The sequence below is a fragment of the Balaenoptera musculus genome, chromosome 4 (genome assembly GCF_009873245.2).
Source record: "Balaenoptera musculus isolate JJ_BM4_2016_0621 chromosome 4, mBalMus1.pri.v3, whole genome shotgun sequence".
NCBI classification, from domain to species: Eukaryota; Metazoa; Chordata; class Mammalia; order Artiodactyla; family Balaenopteridae; genus Balaenoptera; species Balaenoptera musculus.
The window spans coordinates 31,534,738-31,552,295 of NC_045788.1; the positions used below are offsets into that span (position 1 = coordinate 31,534,738).

The window sequence follows — 17,558 nt, forward strand, 5'->3', positions numbered from 1 at the left end:
TTTAAAAACATGAGAGCTTTGAGGGTATTTCTTGTTTGTCTTTTGTTTTTTGCTTAGGGAAAGGTCAAAGTTTGTTTTCTATTTATAATAGAGTAATTTTAGGGAAGAGCAAAAAATATGAAACATTATTAATTTGTTCCACATTTTTCTTATACACATACTTGAGTTCATTTGTTATGTCTCTAGTGAGTAGACATTAAAAACTTGGTTTCTTTGACTTATTTATTGGAGGTGTTTAGCTTGTTAATAAAAAGAAAATGATGATAAATAACTTCATTTGTTGAAAAGGAGGGGAAAGTGGGAAAAAAGTCAGAGGTGGGGATGTTCTTCTCTGAAATTATCCAGTCCAGAACTTTTGGACCACCATAAAGTTTTGATAAACTGTTCAGTATTGGGTACCTCTCGATTGCATGGACCATGATGCCCAGAGAGAAGGAAACGCTATATTTGATAAAGTATTAAAAATAAAAAACCAGTGAATTCATTGGGGTGCTGAGACTGTGGTTGTATATGTGCATGTTCCTGGGGCAGGACAAGGAAGGAGATCAAGTAGTTTTAGGATGACTCAATATATCCGTGGTTTGTAAAAATAAACGTCTTTCCTATTTGTTTTGGCAGCTACATTTTTCTTCGATCTTTTCTCCCATTGTAGCTCCTGAATGAACTGAGTGTTGTGGAAGCCGAACTGCTCCTGAAATCCTCCAGCCTGGCAGGAAGTTACACGACGGGACTGTGTGTCTGCATTGTGGCTGTTCTCAGGCGATACCACAGTTGTCTGATCCTGAATCCCGATCAGACGGCCCAGGTGTTTGAAGGGTTGGTATACCCTAGAATGTGTCATTTGTGATGAAATATGATAGTGGTTTTAAGAGAAAAATTGTACTGTTTGTTTCATAAAAAAGGTATAACACAGTTATGCCAGGAAACATTTATCGGAAAGGAAATAAAAGCATGAAAAGCCCACCTGCCTGCCTGGCCACCTCACTCCCCCTAGGTGCTGTCATTCCTGCTACCCAGCATCCTGGCTTATTATGGATGGTGAATAAGTGAGTGCTTCTTCGCTCATGTAATTTCAGTTTCTATTTGGAGAATCCAACGCCAAATAAGCTTTGCACATACATCATCTTATAGATTTACCTTTTCAATTTTATTTCTTTTATAAATTAAAGGAAATTTTTGACAAGGGTTAATCTAGAATACATGACTTTTTTGATTCTTAGTCTTTTTTCGGTTTGTGTGAATTGTAGGCTAAGGTTTTCTCTACTACTGTTAGGGAAGTTGGGCCAAGTAATTACATCACCCCCATTAAATGAGGCCGAGGTTACTGGGACCAGAGAAGTATAATGAGCTGTCGGAAAACCTATCCTGAGCTCCTTTTTGTCCACTGCAGACTCCTTTCTCCAGAGCTTTATATATGTAAAAGAAAGGCAACCCTCCTGGGCTCAAAAGAAACATGGGGTTCACAGTGCCTTTTTTTGGTAATCTAGCACATGTAATCAACATGTACTCTATTCTAGAGTGGCATCCATTTAACAGCAGCTTTTTAGAAGAAGAGGAAAAGCTGCCACATTAATTCCACACACAAAGATTTTTTTTCTAATTTGAATATTTTTTTATAATATTCTTTATGGTCTCAAAGATGTTTCTGTAATAAACATGTAAATCAATAACCATAACCAAATTAAATCCAATTATTGTTACATTCAGTTTGTAAAAGAGGCTGTCTCTTAATTATATGTGCTTTTCTTTAACTGCATTTCCTAAGATGAAATATTTTTACTTTGTAATCTTGGGGGAGAAATACATTCTTTTTTTTTTTATTAAAAAAAATTTTTGTTAACATCTTTATTGGAGTATAATTGCTTTACAATGTTGAGTTAGTTTCTGCTGTATAACAAAGTGAATCAGCTATACATATACATATATCCCCATATCCCCTCCCTCTTGCATCTCCCTCCCACCCTCCCTATCCCACCCCTCTAGGTGGTCACAAAGCACCGAGCTGATCTCCCTGTGCTATGCGGCTGCTTCCCACTAGCTATCTATTTTACATTCGGTAGTGGATATATGTCCATGCCACTCTCTCACTTCATCCCAGCTCACCCTTCCCCCTCCCCTTGTCCTCAAGTCCATTCTCTACGTCTGCGTCTTTATTCCTGTCCTGCCCCTAGATTCTTCAGAACCATTTTTTTCTTGACTTCAGCTTTTAGCCTTAAGTAGCATTTATGCCCTTAAACTTTTGCTAACATTGAGCTTGATTTAAGTTTATTATTTCTGTGCCTCTTCTCTATTTACACCCTTCCTCACCTAACAAATATTATCTTATCACTTGAAGGCACCTCATTTAATATTTTCCTAATCTTTCCTTCTATCTTGTCTCTCCTATTCTTGGTTCTTTCTTCAATTTTTTCTCTGAGATCAGAAGTTAGCAAACTTTTTTCTGTATAGAGCCAGATAGTAAATATTTTAGCTTTTGTGGACCATAAGCTTTCTCTTCATATGAGAGCATAGCCACAGATAATATACACTTAGATTATTACTAAGTGACATCTGAAACATCCCTGATATTTTTAAATGTAAGGAAATGACAATCTTAGAATCCAGGAAATATAGAACTATTTTATAGCCCTCAACTGCCCTGTAGGGTTGAATAATTAGTACCATTTTATAAGTCAAGAAACAGAAACTCAGGCCTGTTAAATGGAGTGGTAGGTGAAGTGATGTACCCAACATCAGATAGCTAATAAATCTCCCAGATTGCTAAAAGTCTTTCTAACTAGGAGCTCATTCATGCTGTTTGATTTATACCATACTTTTTAAAACTGTGTATGGAACCATCTCTAGTTGGTCATGAAATGAATATTATAGGTTTTCACAAGTATTTTTTTGTTTTTGTTTGTTATTTTGGAATTTATTTCATTATCATTTATTTTGACATTTTAAATTTGTTCTAGTAAATGTTCATAAAATCATATTTGATATTCACTTTATTATATTTGTTCTTTATCATGTATAGTAAGGATAAGTATTTTCCCCAAAATTATTATTTTGGGTTTTTTTCTTTTTCTTTTTCTTTTTTTTTGCACTTATATGAATAAACATATTGGATTTCAATGTAAAATGTTTTTCTTACCTTGAGCAAGTGAAAAAATTATTGAGGAAACAAACACTCAGTATTTACTGCGATACAGTAAATGCCCAGCAAACTTTCAATAAGTGTTTACTTTAATCACAAAATAATTCTTTGCTTTTCAGGGTATACCTGGAATTTTTTGGTTTATATAGGTAACAACTGATTGAATCATCTACTTTTCTTCTTAACTGTGGGACAATTTTGCTATAATTGACAGCCTTTATCAGTTACCTGCATCTGCTGATGTCAGTTCACAGGGCTTGGGATGCTACATGGCTATTTCTTTGCATAGTTTCCTCGGTCCCACCTCTGATATTTGTGACTCCAGTGTCCTTCTCAGCCTTGACATGCTAGGCTCCCTCCCGTCCCCTAAACAGTGGAGAGGGCTCCAGACTGGGGTTCTGGAGACCTAAGTTCTCTTTTTGGATCTGCTGTGAAGTAGGTCTTTGCCTTGTGGGAAAGCTACATCACCTTCCTGAGCCTCAGAGCCCTCTTTGTGAAATGAGGAAGGTGAATCAGATGATTTCTAAAGCCCTTTCCAGCTTTAATAATCTGAGTCATCTGTGACACTGTTGTAGTAGTACCGAACCCTGTAACAGAATGCAAGGTGACAGTGGAATCAGACTCACAGATAGGTGGATGGACCACTAGTGTTTACTTCTGTGTGGTATGAACTTTTGTTTTGTATGAATTGTGGCCCAAGAGGCCATCTTTCTGATCTGGGGAATTGTAGTAGTAGTGGTACTTCTGAACCGCAAGTCTTCTGGAGAATGTCACTGAAAAGAAGGGGTTTTAAATTCTTATTAAGATAAACTAAAATAAATTTGTTTCTAGTTTGGAAAAACAAGGAGAACGTGACCTCAAACCATGAATTCTTCGAGTTCATGCCAGAACCAGCTCATGGTCTTGAAAATAGATTTCCCAGACTTACTGATGTGAAGAAATTGCCCTTTTACATAGTGGACATGGGGCCCTTTGCAAATTTCTGGAATTTGTCAGTCTTCTTACTGATGAGAGATTCTCTCCTACAACTTTTGTGTCCTAGTCACAGCAACTTTATTGGTGGATTCCTCCCTACATATCTTCTGTACAGAGGAATTTCTTTCATTTCTTAATGTTAATGGCATTGCTGAAGTTTTAAAAAAATATTTAGTGTTTCAATATAATAGAAAATTGATATTTTATGCAGTTATTTACTTGGTATAATGATTAGTGTTAACAATCTGGTATCTTTTTTCTTACTTGAGTAATACATGGACACATTCTCACTCTAAAAGATCCAAGCGGTAACATATATTAGCAAAGTGTCTCATTTCTTCATATATTTTTCTCCTCAGATTGTGTGGTGTGGTAAAGCATGTGGTGAACCCCTCGGAATGTTCTTCCCCAGAAAGATGCATCTTAGCCTACCTCTACGATCTCTATGTGTCATGTAGCCACCTCAGAAGTAAATTTGGAGACCTCTTCAGGTGGGTAGAAGAAAGTCAAAAGAATAGGAATAGGATTGTGCCTATATTTGTTTGTGTACCAAATTGTCATCCTTTTGAATAATGCAAGTTAATCCTAATTATATCTGCCAGAATTCCTATTGAATTATCTTTCATTGTAGCTGTAACCTCCTATTCCAAATCACTATGCATGTTTAGCTCTGATTGCAGTTTTGATATAAGAGAAAACGTTCTGTATTTTGCAGTTGCTGTTACCTCCCTTGGAACATTGTCTCCCCACTGTTTGCGTACCTACTTTCTCCCTGCATTTGCTTCTCTGACTCCTTGAACTTCCTACTTCACAGAACATCTCTGACTCCCTGTCATTCTCTGCATCTTAGCACTTGTACCCGCGACAGGTAGACAGGTGCTGGAGACTCTGTACTTCCATAATGGTGTTTGAGGAAATTTAGATGATTAACTATAAGTTGGGGGAGGGAAGGGGACAGTAATAGCTGGCAGAATAAATTTGGAATCTGGAAGCAGGCAAGGAAAGAATAGTCAATTACAGTTTTCTTTGCTCTCTTGTATCTTGCATCCAGCTTGTTCGTAAATCCTATGAACTCTGCCTTCCAGGTACATCTAGAATCTGACCACTCTTCATTGCTTGGCAACTACCACTGTGCTCCTCTCTTGGTTGGACCATCGTAGTGTCCTTCTAACTCGTTTCTCTGCTTGCACGCTTGACTCTCTTAAGTGTATTCTCAACATGTCTTCAAAAGTTATCCTTTTGAAACTAGAATAACTTGAAGTTTTCCAGTGGCTTCTCATATCTACTCAGAATAGAATTCAAAGTCCTTACCTAGCCTTTAGGATCTACTGGATGCAGTCCTGTCTTCCACCACTTTCTCTCTGTCCATTCTAATCACATGGACCTCCGTATTGGTCTCCGAACGCTCGAAGCACACTCCCACCTTGGGGCTTTTGCACTTGCTGTCACCTCTCTCGCGACGCTCCCTCACACAGTTCGTTCAGGGCTCTATCTCCCTGACCACCCCACTGGAAATAGCCCCTCCCCCCGGTCTCCGTCATTCTCTGAACTTTAGCACTTTGCCCCTCCCCATTTCATACATTATGTATTTATTTATGGTCTGGCTCCTTTCTAGAATGTAAGCTTCATGAGAGCAGAAACTTTCTCTAGTTTCTTCATTGCTCTATCCCAGTACCTTGAAGAGTGTCTGGCTTATAGTAGGCACTGCAAAAAAAAAAAAAAAAAAATCTGCTTAAAGAATGATATATACCAAATCAAAAACCATGATATTTTTAATGGTATTGATAGGGAAAAATGTGAAAGTATGTTCTTTATGAAATGAATTAGGTTTCAAAATAATCCCTTAGGGAATGTCTGAGTGGGTCTTAGGAACCATCTTTGCACAGAAACGTTGTAATAATAATACCCCTTATTCTTCTATTACTTTACAGAGCGCTTTCAGTTTCAGTTTTCAGAGAGCGTTCTCATACAAGACTCAGTTCTTGCGATAGCCGTGTGAATTTCCCAAGGAAGCCACAGTTGGGTATATTTGACCTCTAATGCTCCTGCAGCGTGGTGAAGCATGTTAAATGAGTTAATTCAAGTAATGCACACTGGCTGTGTGGAGATTTAGGAGACCAGCCGTGAACTGAGGGGCTACTTAACATCAGCACCATGGCACTTCACAAGGGGTTACCCGTCTAAAGTTTCCTGGATTAAGCCATGGAAGAGAACTGCGTTTCTCTCAGGAAACCTTAAAGTCAGGCATTATTTGTAGCTTGGGATTACGAAAAATGGTCAAACAAAAGCTAGATATGCAGACTTCTGTTTGTATACTAATAAACCAGTTTTAATGATTAGATCAGAAACATCATCTATAAAGTTGTGTAAGAATCATATTTGGAGAAAATAGAGCACTAGTCAGGTCTGCTTCTGACTGAGCTGCTGCTTTGTGCCAGGCACTATGGCGGGTTATTTCCATCAAGATCTTTAATCCTCCCAACAATCCCAGGAAGTAGAAATGATTTTTCCTATCAGCAAATGACTGTTCCTCATTGTAAGTTAATAAACGTTAAAGCTTGGATTTGAACATAAGTCATTTTGGCCTCAAGGTGTGTGTTGCTTTCATTACTCTTTCAGATTTTTCTTATACATGCAGTTTCAGAAGGAAAATGTCTGAGTTTCTGTTTGTTTGGTTTTGGTTTGGGGTTTTTTAAACTCCATATACGCCTGCAACAGAGAGTGCTAAGAATTTGAGAGTGACCTAGATGACAGCTAACATTTCACTAAAACCTAGAGCTCCTCTGGAAAGAGTGTAATAAGTGAAATATGAAGCCTAGAAATGAAGAGACATGAGACTTCACCATGAACCACAGAGTTCAGAAAAACTGCCAGAGGAGGTAGGAGTGCATCAACTTGAGAGAAGTCTCTATACTAATCGAAAAGTGAGGCTGACTCTTATAAAAATTAAGAAAGAAAAGCAGAATTCTTTTGGTTTCTAAAGACAGACAGGGGTAGATTGTTAGAATTAAATGGAAAGTTGAATAAAAAGAGATACTGCTTTGCTATTTACAGAACTGTTTCCTTAAAGACTCAGAGTATTGGGAGGTGGAGGAAACCAGGGACCTGGTATTAGGGAGGGAACCCGCAGAGAGCAAAATTTGTTTTTGTTTCATTTTTAGTGGGAAAGTGAAACAAATTAAGAACTATTGCTAAGTGAGAATACATGCAGCCTGGCAGGGTTAAGACAGGGAAAAGGGAGATTTTTTTAAAAACTGGGAACTGTGTAATTCTGTCATTTTGAATAGGTCATGACTTCAGATTGCGAACTTGTATCCTTCAGCAACCCCTGACAAGTTTTTATATAAGTTGTTTGCAAAGAAAAAGAGTGTAGAAGATTGTACTTGCTGCCATTTAGTGGGTGGCTTTAGTCCTCTCTCTTGGCCCAGTGCTTCCCACGCATATTTGGTACTTAGTTTTACCTGGGACTGCTTTTTAAGCATACAGATTGAGTACACCTGCAGTGAGGCCCAGGAGTCTTTTATTTTTAACAAATGCCCCAGAGGTGATTCTGAAGGAGGAAGTCTAAAGTCACATTTTGGTAAACACTGAACTGAACAATCTCAGTTTTCTTAAAGCAGTTGTCAATGTTAACAGCTTAGGGCGAAGAGTCTATATGTCTTTTCATTTTTGAGGAAATCATTCCTGGCTACTGTTTATGTAGGCGCCTTAGACTAGGACATGTGTCGCCTTGATCACAAATAACTTTGCTGCCAAAACTTAATCTAAAAGGAAAAGGGTCTCTGCTGCTTAAAAGAACTCTTGAATAGAGAAGGTGAATTGTGGCTTATGGATTTGTTATCCACAGCAAGTGGGCAAGAATAGCGAAGTGTACATGGAATCTGAGCTTTGAAATCAGGTCATCCTTCAGCCTCGTCTGCAGAGCAGGATTAGAGGGGATGCTTTCTAATTCCCTTTATAAATTTATAATATTCTGCATTTTCTTCAGATGTAACTCTGAATGTGGTAGACCTGGCTCTTAAAAAACTCTAGATACTGCTGAGAAGTACAGTGTGATAAATTTTTAGGAACAATGTAATAGTTTCTGTACTCCCATAGAATGTATGTATTCCCCATATCCCCCTACTAGAATTTAAGCCTCTTGAAGGCAGGAAGTGAGCCTCTCTTTCTCAGCTGTACCTTGGTGCCCAGAGTAGCCGTGGCACATGAACCCCCCTGGATACTCTGTACCAAGAGGAATCGCTTTACAGGATGAATGATTAGGACTAAAACACCGAGTTGTTCCTGATGTGTAATCCAATCCATTTTTATTATTCTTAAGTAATAGCACTTTCCAACCACTGTTCAGAGACAGTTGTTGGAAGCCATAGTAGATTATTTTTTAAAGCATGTAAAATATAGAAAAGACTTAGAAAATAATAAAGATTAGTACCCAGATGTCTTATTCTTGTTTTGTTCTTCCACCCATTCAGTAACTACTGAACTAGCACATTCCAAGCACTGTGTCCGGTGCCGATTATTAGGAAGTTGGAATCGAGATCCCAGAATGCGAACCTTCTCTAGGAATACATTACAGCTGCCATTTAATCTGTCCTTAAATGAAATACCTTTCTAGTTATTTTAGTTTTGTTTTGTCTTTTAACTCTTCTTCTTGTAACCTCAGTAGTGCCTGTTCAAAAGTAAAGCAAACCATATATAATAATGTGATTCCTGCAAATTCTAACTTGCGATGGGATCCAGACTTCATGATGGATTTTATTGAGAATCCCTCAACCCGTAGCATCAACTACTCAATGCTGGGCAAGATCCTTAGTGACAATGCGGCCAATCGCTACAGCTTCGTCTGCAACACACTCATGAATGTCTGTATGGGCCACCAGGATGCTGGAAGGTGAGCTGGGATTCACGATTAACCCCGCAGTTGTTGCATGGCTGCTCCTTTGAAATTAAGGGCTTTAATAATTGCCTAAGCAGACATTTGGCTTTTGTTTGTTTGTTTTTAAATCTTATTGTATTCCTGAATTTACCTCTGCTCTATTCCATGATTTTCTGAACCTGGCTTATTGATCTGGTGTGAGAGGCTCTAGATATAATCTGTTAAGTTATCTGATACGTTTTCAAAAACACATATAACAAAAATACAAACGAAAAAGACACAGATTTTGAAAACACTGGATTTAGACCGACCTTTTAATTTTTTTGATGCCCTTAAAAAATGTGAATTTATAGGTCAGATTTGTTCACAGAACTAAAAATATGTTAATTGACATCTATACTGGTTATTGTTTGTTGCTCAACAGCATTAAATATTGGCTTGCTCAAAAAGTTCGTTTGGTTTCAAGTAAAGATAAAAGATACATTTTTCATTTTCTCCCAGAACTTTATTGAACAACATATTCATTAACTGAATGAACTTTATGGCCAAACCAATAGAAACCATTTGAAGACATTTCCTTTCCCTTCTGCTCCAGGTTCTACTAGGTTATTTGACAAGTGGATTTTTATTACATCCTTGAATCTAAGAAATCAACGCCATGTTTGATGATATTGAAATTATGTGTTCATTAAGTTTATCATATGTGAGTATTTCTCTTTTGTTACTTTCTTCTATATTCTTTTTCTTCTTTCTAGGATTAATGACATAGCCAATTTCTCCTCCGAGCTGACGGCCTGCTGCACTGTTCTCAGTTCAGAATGGCTGGGAGTCCTGAAGGCTCTTTGTTGTTCTTCAAACCATGTCTGGGGGTTTAATGATGTACTTTGCACTGTAGATGTAAGTTTTCTTTTTCATTTAAAAACTTAACTGTGCAATTAAATATTTAGTTAGTAATTTTTTTTAGTTGACTCAACTATTAACTGAAATATTGTAAATTATTTTTTCTTTCTCTCCCTGAAAGCAATAAACCAGAGTGTGATTGCCAAGAATAAAGAAAGGGAAAAAAATCAAAATAAAATAGACAGCCTGATCTAGAGTGGCGATGCCAAGAGTTTCCATGTTGTTAGCTGAGGTTTCTTCTGTATGGTCTCCTCAGAGTGGTTTGTCCATAGTTTTTACCAAGTGCCTTGGGTTCCTCATGGCATAGGACGTAATTTAACTGAAGCAGTTGACATTGTGAAGGCAACCAGTTTGTTTTCTTAGAATGAAAAAAAAAACATCTAAGAGTATAGGTTCTGTTGTGTGGGATCAGGACATCCAGGCTCAGATTCAGAGAGGTGTCCAGTCTTCCTTAGTGATTGTGTCTGGAAGCTTATGAAGAGATATCCTTTATGGATCACAGATATCCTCAGATAGCATATTGCATCCGTGGTGTGTGAATTTCCTAAAAATCCATCTGGATACTTTATTTCTGCCTATCACTTCCATCACTTCTTGCAGTAATTTGTGTTGCATATTAGTTTATGTCATGTATAGAAGAACTTTATACATTTTAAAAACTGGCTCCCCATTGAAGGTTTATTTCCTAGTGCCGGTATCTGAAGACCAGGTGGACAGTCCTACTCCATTCTGTGGGCACCTAAGATGTAAAACTCATATCTGTGACCTGCTCTTCCAGACAGAAAAAGACCCAAATTTTTATCTTTAACGGAGTTCCTTAATCTCTCGGTTGTTTTTTGTTTCACTTTACCTCTGCTTGTTCCCTCATTTGTAAAGTTGGAATTAATAATAGTATGAACCTCACAGTGGTGTGCCCTTAAATGAGGTGATCTTTGTAAATCTCTAACTGTAGTCACTGGCATATAGGACAAGTTAATGTGGAGGCTGCTATTACAGCTGTTTTTCTTATTATTTTCTGTCAGTGTCTTGTGAGGTCTGTAAAGGGTAGAGGTTTCCACTCTGAATGAATTAATTTTCCTCCTCTCTCTCCTCTTTCATTCTCAGTCTCACTCACCTTCACTCTTTCTTCTTTAAATTTAGGAGTCGGGTGAGAATTTTCAAAGTTGTTTTTAAAACTGATTTAATTATATTACAAAATCGTTATTGGTTATTCCCAAAAGGAACTCTAAAACATTAATAAGGCTTGTTTTTCAATTAGGGGAACCTCCTTGTTTTCTGTTGCTTCCTAATGGTCTTACCCTGCAACGCTAGATTATACTGCATTCTGCTAAAAAGGCTTATTTCTGCTGCATCTTTTAGGGATTTCTTGATTTTGCTGTTTTATTGTTTTGTTTTTCAGTTACATGTACTCAAGCTAAAGCTTAGTATCTTCTTAGAGCATTGGGGGTGTGGGTAGACCTCATTCTTTGTCTTATAAAGTAGAAGGAGGCCTAGAGGGTAATAATTATAAATCATTTCACTCTACCGGTTCATTTTGGGATTTGACATCTTATTCGTATTGCCTACATTCTCTTAGATATTAATCTTAGATGTTACTTAAAAGGGTGTTAGGTATTAAAACGTGTCAATGTTTTTCTTGAAGGTGAGTGACCTTTCATTCCATGATTCATTAGCTACTTTCATTGCTATTCTGATAGCACGACAGTGTTTCTCCCTGGAGGACGTCGTGCAACACGTCGCTCTTCCCTCTCTCCTAGCCGCAGGTAAGGCTGCACCCAAGAACGGCGTTGGTTATTTCATTGTTGTCTTGGTGCAGTGGTTTCTAACTATTAAAAGGCAGTGAAAAAGACAGAATTTAAGGGAACATGCATTGGCCAGTGATATGGCATCAAGGTAGAGATGGTAGAATTTATAATAGTCATTGCGAACAAAGTCACATGGATCCCAATGGAAGAGGTTGGAAACGACACTTTCAGTACTTGTTTTTAAGGAAGGATTCAGGTTTCTCAGAAAAGCATAGACAGTGTCTTACTTTTTACCGTAAGCAGCATTTATTTAAATTATTCCAGAAAATTTAGCATAATAGAAATGTGGAAGACGTGTTCTTGAATATGTTAGAAAACTTGCTTTTAAAACCCCTCTCTCCTAGCTTGTGGGGATGCAGACGCGGAGCCTGGGGCGAGAATGACATGCCGACTCCTACTTCATCTCTTCCGAGCTCCCCAGGCCTGCCTATTACCTCAAGCAACCGGTGAGCTGACAGCTGAAATGTCTCTGATGACGCTTTCATTTGGAGCCATATGCTTAAATTGACCAAGTAGGCTGTCCATTCCGTAATTTCCTTCCTGATTTTGGTGGGCTTGCTTTGAGGTGATGAAGGCATGGGGTATGGCCATTGAGAGGGCTGTCAGCACCTTTCATGTATGTAATATCAGGATGTATTGAGAAACTCACATCAAGAGTTAATAAACAATAAAAATACTTCTTCTCCTCAGCCAAGCCAACATACTGTGTGTGTTGCTTATGAAACACACCATAGCAGCTTAGGGCAATGGTGATACGTTTATTCTTTTACTAAGGTGAAAGGAATAAGGTAAGAATTCTAGGAGTGTTACTGCATTCTGTTCCTAAAGATCATTTCTGCGTGTGTGTGTGTGTGTGTGTGACAGTCAGCAGAAGTGGATAAAATTCTTCCTAATTTTTTTGATACATCTCTCTAAAGAGCAACACCATTGTCTTAATATTTAAAAAGAAAAGGTTAAGTAAGGAGTACTGGCAGTGTTTCTTAGTGAATCCATGAAGCATCAATTAAAGCTAGCTATAATAGCAATTAAGCGCCCACAGTCTGACAATGAAAGGCCCTGCTGACTGTAAATGGTTACAAAAGATGGTTAATGATGGTGATGAGACTATTAAAGGTTTGTTGTTTTCCTCATAGGCAAACCTTTTCCCGGAATAAGATCGTCCTGTGATAGACACCTCTTAGCCGCTGCTCACAACAGCATTGAAGTGGGAGCGGTGTTTGCTGTCTTAAAAGCAATTATGATGCTTGGTAAGACTATCCTGGCACTCAGCTTGGTTAATCACCAGAAACTGAGACAAAATAATTTGTATTCAGGTTTAACACTAATTAATATTATTAGAAACATATTTTTGTTTGTTTGTTCTCCTGGAAAAATTAGTTGGTGTTTTCTAAGTTCATGTTCAGTCAGACTCTGAGGAGTCTGTCCCTTATCTACAGTTTTGGGGGAATTTAAATATAATACATTTTTTGTGGTATTTTAACTGCACGATGTCTCATTCTGATGTAATATAGATCCTTAGACCCACAGGGTTGTTTTGACTTCATTTGTTGGCAGAAGTCACACTTTGTGATGGACACAGTTGATTTGGTAATCTATCTAAAGGTTTAAATTTCATATTATTTTCTAGGACTAGAACACCAGAAAATCTGGGTTTTAATCTTAGTTATTCTGCTTCCATTGTGACCCTAGACAAGTTTATGTCCATCTGCCTTAGTTTTTTCATGAATGAGGTGATAACTGCAATGATATTGATACTGTTGATAAATCAGTATTGGGTATCACACTTTTGTTTTCATTTAATTTGTAATGTCCAAGACATCCTTATATCTTTATTGATATATATTCTCCAGGAATAGTAGTATTGTCTTTTCTGTTCATTTACAGTGCAATACCTTAAGACATTTTTATCCTATAAATCATTTAGGATTTGAAAGATTAGGAAGTCTTAAATTCACACTGCCTAATTTCAACTTTGGGCACCCTCTTATGTTCTTGACTAAACAAAAGTTGTCTCTGATGTTCCAAGGGAGCTTCCTTTGACTGGAACTAAAATTACTGAGTGGATAGGAATTGTTTCAGATGAGTCTTAAACATGTTTTAGAATATACCCTGACCCTTTATACTCCTGCTTGAGAAGTGTTATTCGGTGATGATGAGGAAGCATAACAGGGTTTTCATAAAACAAACTACTAAAAGTTCGCCTTAACACACACACACACACACACACACACACACACACACATTCCTTTCGCAATGCCCATGGGCTTTGTAGTAGAAAGGGAAAGGTAGAACCACACGGAGGGCCACACCCTCTCCTCTGAGCTTGTAATATTGTACAGCCAACATTAAATGCTCATTTCAGTCAGATTTCTCTACTCTGATTACGTTTGAAAGGAAAGCTGGCTGGTCAATTCTATTTAATAAATACATGTACGTACCATGAAGTCAGAGACTCACATTTTTGCTGTGGTATCTCTAATGCCCATGAGAGAAACTAAATAGTAGGTTTTCCATACACTAATGTTGGAAGTGTGAATGCATAAGTGATAGACATTTTAATGGCAGAAACCAAGACACGTCCCATCTAGACATTATCCCCTTGATTTGTAGGACTGGTCTAATCCCAAGTACAATTTGCCAACCTCTTTAAATATCCAGATAACCATATTTTAATCTCAATGCATAATCACCTGTTTATTTTTCTTTGATTGCCTTTCCTTGACCTTTTTAATTGGCCCCAGTTCTTGGTAGATTTTATAGCTTCCTAAGCAATGGAGGGCTCTTCAGGTCTGAGAAGTCAGGATCAGGCTAGTTGAATGTCAGCAGACCCTTGGACCAGGCAGTCCCTGAACACTGTGTTTGTTCTATTGTCTCTACCATTACAGAAGGTTCTGGCACAGCCTTCCAGACCTTCTCTGTCATCCTAACATCTAAACTGAATGAGGATCTCCTAGACTAGGACTGGCAGAGGTGTTTGTTTCTTTGTTTTGTTTTTGCAGTTTTATCTACCTCACCATGTTGTTCTCAATGTTCTCTCAAGTCCTATCCACTAGGATCTATTCTGAGTTAGGGAGATAGGGTAGTTTTATAGAATTTGGTTTCTAATTTCTGTAGTAGTTTACCTCAAGGTGTGGAAATAGTTGTTTATAACACCTAAGGTTGGAAAAAGCATGCTAAATGTTGGTACATGTAGGATTTGGTCTTTGTTTCAGCTCCTGAAGAGCTCTGTTGAATTAAATAAACGTCTGTGAGTGGAGTGAACTTGGTGCTTTTTGTATGAGTATTTGAATGAGAAATGTATAATACGTAATAAGATATTGATGAGTTGAAATGTATTATTTATTCCTCCCCTCCTCTTATGATTTTATAAGCAAATATTCAGTAAGCAATTCTGATTTTCTGAAATTTTTTCAGCAGAGTCAAAACTTTTTCTTGGTTGACCTGTGGGTTTTAAAAGGCTTTTTGCACTGACCCGGCCTTGGTTTCACTTACAGTGAAGCAGTGAGGGCCTCATCTAAACTCATTTGTTGGTTCCAGGAATTTTTCCTGTTCAACGCTTATGATCCTGTGGGTGAACAGGCAAGAGTTTGGAGGCTCTGTTGTCATTTGGCAATCTTTATTACCAAATTATATTAATTTCTCACTTTTAAAATATGACAGTTACTTGTCTTTCATGGCTAGAGAAGATTTCTTATTTCCAGCTATTCAACCATTCTGCTCAGTTCCCCTCCCCGGCCCCAGAACTTTGTAATGAGGAAAACACTTTCCTGAGCTTCGTTTTATTGAGTGTATTAGAGGTTGATCAGGTGAGGTTTTCTAATTTGGATGTTTACAGAGAGGAAAGTGAAAGACATGGGTTATTCAATGAATGCCCTGTTTTCCAGGGCTTCCTTAGTATGCATTGCCCTTTTCCATTCCCAGGGAAATAAATCTCTCTTGTCAAGAAGTTGCTAGTAAGGTGGGCTAAGGCAAAACTTTTCTCTTGACCTATGGATAGAAAATAAGTCATTGTAAGAGAAGAAATGGAAAAGGGACATCTAGAAGGGTGAGTAACCCATTTTTTCCTTGTCTATAAGTCAAATGAATTTGAATACGTTCATGCTTGAAATATCGGTGAAATCAATGTTCTGTGATTATTAAGTGTGATTCATAATGGCCTTTCCAAGTTTGGTGAAAGCATACTTAATTCTGTAAACGAAAGAAAGAATGAGTCTTGAACATGTTTTTTTTTGTTTGTTTGGTTGGTTTTTTTCCCATGTCTGATGAAACTTCTCAGGGTTCTAGCATTTACTCTCTCAATCCCTTCTCTCTATTGCTGAACAACTGACTGTGCAATGATGATCCCATTCATATATTTTAAATCCCTGAATGCTTGCCTCATTTATTTCCCAAATATTTGGCAATATTTTGAACGTCTGTGATTTTGCTTTTGTGATTCTGTTATTTAGGAGATGCCAAAATTGGCAGTAACAATGTCAGCTCTTTAAAGAATGACGACTTCACCATGAGGGGTTTACGACGTGATGGGAATGCTGATGATATCTGGACTGCCTCACAAAATTCAAAATCCTGTGGGAAAAGCATTTCCATAGAAACTGCCAATTTAAGAGAATATGCTAGATATGTACTGAGGACTATCTGTCAACAGGTATTCTTCAGATTTAATTTGCCTTTAGCTTTGAGTATGTAACTGTTCTTTGGAGAGAAATGCCCAATATTGTAGGAAACTTGTACATATGTGGTCCTCTTTTTCCTGCTAACTTTATTTTGAAATAATTTCAAATTTGCTGAAAAGTTGTTAATAATTATAAAGAACTCTAGTATGCCCTTTATACAGATTCAGTAATTTTTTACATTTTACCACATTTGCTTCATAATTCTATTTGTGTGTGTGAATGTGGCCTCGTATACTTTTTAATTATTTTCTTTTTACTGAACCATTTGAGAGTAGATGGCATACATTATTCTTCTTTACTTTTTAATATTTCAGCATTTATTAACATAACCAAAATACAGTTATCAAAAGTAAGGAAATTTAGCATTGGTATGGTAATTTTTTCTCACCTATAGGCCACATTCCCGTTTTGTCAATTGTCCCAATATTGGCTTTGTCTGAAGTTTCCTGTAGGTTAGCTTCAGATTATGCTTTCCTGGCCAGGATACTGTAGAAGTATGTTATGTTCTTCTCAGGTAATCACATCTGAAGGCACATGAGGTTCATTTGCACCTCATTGGAGATGTTAATTTTGATCAAGTTGTCTCCATTGTATGGTTTTTTGATTTTTCTATTGTATAGTTATTACTTTTTCCCTTGCAATTAATAAACAATTTTGGGGAGACACCCTGAGACAGTGCAAGTTTTCTGTTCCTCATCAAACTCCCCCACCTCACATACAGCATCCATTTTGATCCTTGTCCACACCAGTCTTTATTACCATGGTTGCAAAATGGCTTTTCCCAACTCTTCCACTCCCTCCACATTTATCAGTTTGCATTCTACTCTAGGAAGAGCCTACCCTTTTCCTCCCTCCCTCCCTTCCTTCCACTCATTCATTTTTTGTTTTCATATAGGTTATAATATACTGTCCTCAGTTATTTTCATGTTCAAATTATCCCACATTTGTCCAGTGTGAATCAATCTTTTCATGCTGGCTCTTGTGTTATTTTGACACGTCTCTCTCTCTCTCTTTTTTTTTTTTAAATAACAAGTATTTTCTTACTTTCTGGCCTATCTTATACTTTCCCTGCCCCAGACCTGGAATTACTCATTCCTTCATGGAACCCTGGTTCCATTTAGTAGAGGATGGTATTTAGAAACCAAGATCCGAGCACTATGTGTGCTTATTGCTATGTGCAATGTGTGTTC

At 37.6% G+C, this 17,558-nt stretch overlaps 1 protein-coding gene across 2 annotated transcripts in view; it reads left to right on the plus strand.

The window, feature by feature from the left end:
* Positions 1 to 17,558, plus strand: part of MED12L (mediator complex subunit 12L) — a 319,598-nt gene that overhangs the window by 246,213 nt on the left and 55,827 nt on the right. For both annotated transcript variants that reach the window (XM_036851029.1, XM_036851030.1), the window contains 8 exons: positions 653 to 816; positions 4,471 to 4,602; positions 8,775 to 9,002; positions 9,743 to 9,884; positions 11,530 to 11,650; positions 12,037 to 12,138; positions 12,826 to 12,939; positions 16,141 to 16,340. In XM_036851029.1, coding sequence (XP_036706924.1) covers positions 653 to 816; positions 4,471 to 4,602; positions 8,775 to 9,002; positions 9,743 to 9,884; positions 11,530 to 11,650; positions 12,037 to 12,138; positions 12,826 to 12,939; positions 16,141 to 16,340 — 1,203 coding nt within the window. The remainder of the gene's footprint in view (positions 1 to 652; positions 817 to 4,470; positions 4,603 to 8,774; positions 9,003 to 9,742; positions 9,885 to 11,529; positions 11,651 to 12,036; positions 12,139 to 12,825; positions 12,940 to 16,140; positions 16,341 to 17,558) is intronic.